The 7599-nt window shown below is 36.1% G+C and overlaps 1 protein-coding gene across 1 annotated transcript; it reads left to right on the forward strand.

Annotated features, from left to right (window-relative positions):
• Nucleotides 1-6322: 6322 nt before the first annotated feature.
• On the forward strand, nt 6323-7377 carry LOC127553046 (general transcription factor IIF subunit 2-like). Its single transcript, XM_051983494.1, has one exon. The coding sequence runs from the start codon at nt 6323-6325 to the stop codon at nt 7109-7111; it is 789 nt and encodes a 262-aa protein (XP_051839454.1). The 3' UTR covers nt 7112-7377.
• The last annotated feature ends 222 nt before the right edge of the window (nt 7378-7599 follow it).

Genomic DNA, 7599 nt, shown 5'->3' on the forward strand with positions numbered 1-7599 from the left:
TTGAAATCTCCACTTTAGACCAACTTTTTGTCAGTGTGAGTAAACATATTAAAAGTGTGGAAGGCACAGCCAAAAGTTAAAGGAGTCCCGGTAGTATTAATCTTACTCTGTGAATTTAAAAGATATGGTTCTTATAGTTTTGGTAGAATTATGTAGAGAAAGGAGACAGTGGTGAGGAGAGGGGTAGTATATTTTTTAGCACCTGCCTAGCTTCCCCAAATTCCTCTACTTATCACTCTCTCAGAAGAAAAATTCCCAGGATTCATCTTGGTCAATCTGAGCCAAGCCTGGCCCTCTCTGAGCACTCTCCATGTTAAACTACCAGCTGGGATGCTATCCAAATTATATAGAAAGAATCCAAGCAAAACATCATTTAGAACATTTGGGAGGTCTACTTTTGACATCAAATTAGCCCTTAATTTTTATAATTTGTCACACTGAAGTTATCATGATATTTCTGATAGAGAACTAACCTAAAAGTCAAGAAATCCTGGGTTCAGGTCCTATTCAGGACTCATCTTGCCTATGTGACCTTAGACAAATTACTTAACATTAGAAAATTCTAAAAGATCGTAAATTGCAAAGAAAGTGCTATCCTGCATAAATAGAGGGAATTTCCCTTTCTTAGGAGTTCCTCACACCAATAAAGTCATAGAACTAGTCACTGTATCACTGGGAAGAAACAAAGATCCCTCCCAGGACCAGCCTGAAATAAATCCCTTATATACGTGGGTTCCATTTAACTGATTCTCTTTCCATATTTTCTTCCCTGCAAACAAAAACCCTTGCCAGGCTGAAGACATTCTGTTTAAAATATTTAATTAATACCTTAACAAGAATCTGTTGTTTATTAAATCCTCTTTGAAAATGATGTCTTGGGGGCAATACTTTGTTCCAAACAGCTATATATATTACAGATAAACAAAAATACAAGGAGTGCCTTTTTTATTGAAGCTCTCTGAGGCTCCTTTCTCTCTACTTGGTCTTCTATAGCAAAGTCTATCATCATCAGGCTGGTAAATTCAGGGATAATCCAAGTACAAAATACAAACAGTGTAAATCTATCCACTTTATTGAAAGACTCTAGGAAAGCCACAATAAAGGTCTCATAATTAGCTGATGGGATTAAATACTGGATAAGTACTTCCTTTTCTTTTTTCTTTCATTTAAGGAGGATCTCACAAAAGAAGATTACTTTATAAGCAAACAAGAGCAAAGAACGAGTTTGAGATATCCACCACAGGCATCTCCTATGCCTGGCCAATAAAATAGTTGTGATTTCTTTAGCTTGAAGGGATTGGCAAAATCTTCTTTCCATAACAATCTCATGAAGTATGTGATGCAAATATTATTTCTCCCCCAATTTTGTTGTTGAAGAAACAGAGGTTCAGGGAAATGAAATTATTTGCCCAGAGGTATTATTTTGCAGAAAGTTTTGGAATCAGAGTTTGGCCTTTTACTTTTGTGACTTTGCACAAAATACCTCAACTTTAGTTTCCTCATCTCTAAATTGAGAGGACTAGCTTACACTCCTTATTAGAATGTAAAGTCCATGAGGACAGTGGACATTTTTTGGAGGAGGAGAACTTTTTATTCATATTCTCAAGACTTAGAATTTGTTTGGCATTCAGTAAGAGTTTAACAAATACACATGGACAAATTGGTCTGGTCTTTAAAGCCCCTTCCAGATCCAATTGTACGATTCTTTGATCCTTCATAATAACAGAACTGAAATTATTTTACTTATCCATTTTTTGATTCTTAATTTTATTTTCAATTTCAAATCTTTTTTCTCCTCCCTCCCCATTTATTCAGAAGACAAGAAAAATAAAACCATTACAAATATGTATAGACATGCAAAACATATCTTCATTAGCCATGTTCCATAGAGGGAAAAAACAAGAAATAGAAGAAAATATAATTCAATCTTTCCTTTGAGTCTGTCATTATGGAATTAGATAGCATATTTCATCATGAGTCCCTTGAAATTAGAGTAGATTGTTGTTTTTTAGAATTGATTCTCTTTATTGGTGTTACTGTATGTAGATAATTCTCTGGGTTCTGCTCACTTCATTTTGTCTCCTTTCATATAGGTCTTCTCATGTTTTTTTTGAAACTATTCCCTTCATTATTTCTTCTAGCACAATAGCATTCTATCATATTCCAGAGCTGAAATTCAAAATTATACTTCTGGATTTCAAATCCAGAATTATCTTGCTACCTTAATCTCTGAGGGCTTAATTGCTTAATTAAAAATTGATATTTGTTTAATCAAAAGCATGTATTAAGAGTCAGTAATGTATGTTTAAAAGGATTGCACATGTTAAACTTATATCAAATTGTTTGAGTTGGGGAGTTCAGGGAGGTAGGAGAAAAATTTGGAACACAAAATCTTTTTAAAAATTAATATTTTCTTCAAATATGGTCAAAGATAATTTTCAACATTCATTTTTGTGAAACTTTGTGTCCCAAATTTCTCTCCCTTTTCCTCTTCTCCCAACATATGTAATTCTTCTAAACATGTTTCCATGCTCGTCATACTGTGCAAAAAATCAGATCAAAAGGAAAAAAAATGAGAAAAAACAAACAAGCAAGCAAGCAAACAAACAAACAACAAACATGAAAATACTATGCTTTGATCCACATTCAGTCTCCATAATTCTCTCTCTGGATGCAGATGGCACTTTCCATGATAAGTCTTTGTGGAAAAAAGCCAAGTCCATCACAGCTGATAATCACAAAATCTTGTTGTTACTGAGTACAATGTTCTCTTGGTTCTGCTCACTTCACTTAGCATTAGTTTTTGTAAGTTTTTCCAAGTTTTTCTGAAATCATCCTGTTCATCATTTCTTATAGAACAATATATTACACAACATTCATTTACCATAACTTATTCAGTCATTCCTCAACTGATGGGCACCCACTCAATTTCCACTGTCCTGCCAATTCAAAAGGACTGCTACAAACATTTTTGCATATGTGGGTCCTTTTCCTTCTTTTATGATCTCTTTGGGATACAAATCCAGTAGAAACACTGTTGAATCAAAGGGTATGCACAAGTTTTATAGCCCTCTAAAGGTCATAGTAAAACACAAAGTCTTAGAAAAAATGAATGTTAAAAACTGTCTTTACATAGATTTGGAAAAAATAAAATAATATTGAAAAATTAAAAAATGAAAAAATGTTTGTAGATTAAAAAATAATTAGTTATATGTCAGGCCCTGCACTAGATACATAGTGGTATAAAGACTTAAAACAAAACAAAGCCACAGTTTCTGCCCTCAAGTAGTTTAAATTCTATAGTGGGAGATAACATGTGTGTTCACAAATAAATACAGGGTGTTCTAAAAGTCATTAATGAATTAGTTTGTACTTTATTGGTCCCTGTGAAGAGAACTAGCAAGTGTTTGTTCAAACAGACCCAAATGTTTTCTTTAATTAATCAATTCAAATTAAAGAAATGGGTTAACTTCGGCTTAGACACATCACTTAACTTGTTTGAGCTTCACTTTGTTCGTCTAATAAAAAATTATTGACTGATTGAGGATAGTAACTCCTATTCTGCCTATGTTTCTAGATTGTTGTATTTATTGAGATAATCTATGTGAAAGCACTTTGGATCTATCATTTTATCAATAGGAGTCCTTCCTTCACTAATGTAGATTGCCATCCATATCCATGTCTTAATAGAAAGCTTTTATTAGTTGCCTTGGCAGAAGATATTCATTCCTTCATGTGCAATGCTTTGGTGATCTGTCTTTCTACACTTAACTAGTCTTGTCCCCTGACAGGCATGTTGTCTGTTACTTTCATACTCTGAATCTTTTCTATTTGAGGAAGTAGGGTATAAGAATACTGCATTTGGAGTTGGAAGACCTGGGTGCAAACTTGGGTTCTGCTACCTGCTGTCTATGTATCCTCAAGGAAATATCAGTGCCTTTCTGGACCTTAGTTCCCTCATCCAAAATGAAGGTTTGAAATAGATCATTTCCATTGTAGCACCTGAAGGACTTGAATTTAGTCTTCCTGGTTCTTCAGCTGACTCTCAATCTATTGGGAAGCTTAGGGAAAGAAGACATAGTAAAAAAGGGGTCATTAATTGTCAAGGGATAGGGAGATCCAGGCAAAATTCAAGATAGGAAGATTTTTGTTTTCTATAGATGTCCATCTTCCCTTTCATTTACCTGCTTTTTCTTTCTTTCTTTCTTTCTTTTTTTTTTTGGTGTAATATAGACCCAGAGCGTGGCATTTGAGCTGGATCTCAAAAGAAGAATTTTGGACATTTCAACAATAAGAAGGGAAAATATTCTAGAGATGGGAATATTGCTGGCATTCTTTAAATCATGTGCATGTGTGTATATATGTATATATATATAATAACTTAAAACATCAAAAACCATGAACATATATTTATATGTGTGTTTTTGTAATCTGTACTCGAGTCCATCAGTTCTCTCTCTAGAGGTGGATAGCATTTTTCATCATGGGTCCTCTGGAATTGTCTTGGATTATTGTCCTGATCACAGTAGCTATGTCTCTTATAGTTGATCATTATAGGTGATCATGATCACCATGTACAATGTTTTCCTTGTTTTACTCACTTTATTTTGCATCAATTCATGTTATTCTTTTCAGGTTTTTCTGAAACCATTCAGATACCATTGCTTATAGCACAATAATGTTTCATCAGAATCATACGTTACAATTTTTTCAGCCATTTCTCAAATGATGGGCTTCCTCTCAGTATTCAATTCTTTGGCATCAGAGAAAAAAAACTGCTATAAAATTTTTTTATACAAATATATTCTCTTTTCTTTCTCAGTGTATATTTAATCTTTTACTGATTCTTTTTAATGCAATTGAAATTATCCATTTTATCTTTTATAATCATACATTCCTTATTATTAGTTAATTTTCTCTTTAGTCATAGTTGTAAGATCTTTCCCTTCTCTAATTTGTTTATAATATGACTTTTTATATTTACATCATGTATGCATTTGGAGCCTATTATGTTATGTAACTTGAGATGTTAGTCTAAAACTATTTCTGTCAAACTCATTTCAAATATTCCCATAGTCTTAGTAGGTGGGATCCTTAGGTTTATCCTATAAAATGCTATTATGTTTCCTTCGGGGTCTTATGTGCCTAATTGGATTCATCTATCCACTTTTACTTTTCAACTGCTTGTAAATAATTTTGATGATATTATTTCATATTATAGATTAAACCTCATAACAACCCTGTGAGGTAAGCGTCTTTATTATTTCCATTTTATAGATGAAGAACTGAGACTGAGAAGTTAAATAATTTGCCCATGTCCCACAACTTCTAAGTATATAAAGTAAAATTCAGACCTAAGTCTTCTTGCCTCCAAGTATAGCAGTTTATCCACTATGCCAAGCTGCCTCTGTTAATGAACTCTCAACCAGTTAAGTAATTAATCTCTCCCAAGTAGCTGCCTCAGGATATTTGGAGGGTTTTACTGTAAGTGGGTATCAAATGCCACATCCTCTTGTTGGAATCTTTACAGACTGCTAACTCATTAGAGTTGATAGATTATTGATGTGATCTTACAAGAAGATGTTTTGGGCCAGAACCTGAAACAAGGTACTAAGTAGAACTAATTGATACAATGCTTGTGTTTGCACCTTTAGTCATTGGAGTTGACACCTTTGGGATATTTCAGGGTTAAGTATGGGATATTTGAATTCACACCTCCCTTGAAGCTTTTGGGGCCAGAGAGCACTATGGGAGAAAACCCATAATTCCTCTCTCTCTCTCTCGTATAAAAGAGACAGACAGAGGCTCTCGGTGAGATTTCAGCTGAACTCCGCCAGAAGCTCTCTCTCCGAGGCAAGACGGACTCAACTTGGTGCTGGCTCTAGAGGCTGAAGAAAGCAGAGGCAGAAGCAAAGGACAAAGAGGCAAGAGCTCTTGGAACTAAGCAGAGAGATAGGCCTCTAAGCTAACCGGGCTATACTAACCGGAGATACAAGATCTGAACTTTTATCACCTGGCTGTAATTATGGATCTGAACTGATACTAAGGCTGCCTCCAAGAAAATCTCCCCGGAGAAACCTTCCTCGAGAAACCTACCCTCTCCCCCAGAGAGAACTATTTTACTTATTTTAAAAGAAGATCACCACACCTTCGGATCTTGGTTTCATTGGGGAATCGGAAGAGGAGAGCCTGCCACCGCTTCTCTGTCTTTCCTAGTCCTGATTCTGACTGAGTTTGTCCGAGCGACCTCCGGACCTCCGGACCTCCTTCTCCGAACCCGCGCTCCCTTCTACTCCACCGGTGACGGCGTCGGAGTTGAGCCATGGCCGAGCGCAGAGAGTTCGACTTGACCGGGGCCAAACAAAACACCGGCGTGTGGCTAGTGAAGGTTCCTAAGTATTTGTCTCAGCAGTGGGCCAAAGCCTCAGGAAGAGGAGAAGTAGGAAAGCTGAGAATTGCAAAGAATCAAGGAAGGACTGAGGTATCTTTTACCTTGAATGAGGAACTTGCAAATATCCATGATATTGGTGGAAAACCTGCTTCTGTTAGTGCTCCCAGAGAACATCCGTTTCTCTTGCAAAGTGTGGGAGGACAGACATTGACAGTCTTTACAGAGAGCTCATCAGAAGGCCAGCCTGAAGAAAATTCTGAGAGCGATAATAATGATAAACTTTCATTGGAGGGAATAGTGGTACAACGTGCTGAATGCAGACCTGCTGCCAGTGAAAACTATATGAGATTGAAGAGGTTACAGATAGAAGAATCTTCAAAACCTGTAAGATTATCACAGCAGCTGGACAAAGCTGTTACAACAAATTTTAAACCTGTGGCTAATCATCAATACAATATTGAATATGAGAAGAAAAAGAAAGAAGATGGAAAGCGGGCTAGAGCTGATAAGCAACAGGTTTTGGACATGTTGTTTTCAGCTTTTGAAAAACATCAGTATTACAATATTAAGGATTTAGTGGACATCACCAAACAGCCTGTGATATACCTGAAGGAAATCTTGAGAGAAATAGGCATTTACAATGTTAAGGGAACCCACAAAAATACCTGGGAACTGAAGCCAGAGTACAGACATTACCAAGGAGAGGATAAGAGTGATTAGGAAGACCTCATCCATATGCCCACAAGAAGCTGATGATAGGGTGGGCTTGACTGTACTAAGCAAACCCTGCAGCCTTCCTCAAAACTTTGAGCAGTCTGAAGATTCCAACACTCCATGAAGCCATTACTGATTCTCCCAGCTGATAGTGCCTCCCTCCAATTACCCTCTATTGATTGTATATATATTTATATGCTTATTTTTGTATATTGTCATATATGTAACAATACTATCTCTCCCTATAGACTTGAGGACTGAGACCGGTTCATTTATGACTATGTGGTCTCAGCACTTTGCATAGTACTCGGCACAAAACAGGCACTTATAAATACTTGATGATTGATTGATTTGTAAATATAGTGTTTTTTTTTTTTTTTCAGAAACACTCCTCCATAAAGCTTTTTTAGAAATCAGCAAAGTTTTGAAGCAGAGGGTGGAGTAAGAGAGACTACCGTCTGTAAGTCCCGAGAGCTATCTGCTAGAGACAGGGG

This window comes from Antechinus flavipes, chromosome 1 (genome assembly GCF_016432865.1).
Source record: "Antechinus flavipes isolate AdamAnt ecotype Samford, QLD, Australia chromosome 1, AdamAnt_v2, whole genome shotgun sequence".
Lineage (NCBI taxonomy): Eukaryota > Metazoa > Chordata > Mammalia > Dasyuromorphia > Dasyuridae > Antechinus > Antechinus flavipes.

Bases quoted from the DNA above. Each gene is read 5' to 3' on its own strand.
- LOC127553046 (XM_051983494.1), top strand. From the start codon at position 6,323: ATGGCCGAGCGCAGAGAGTTCGACTTGACCGGGGCCAAACAAAACACC.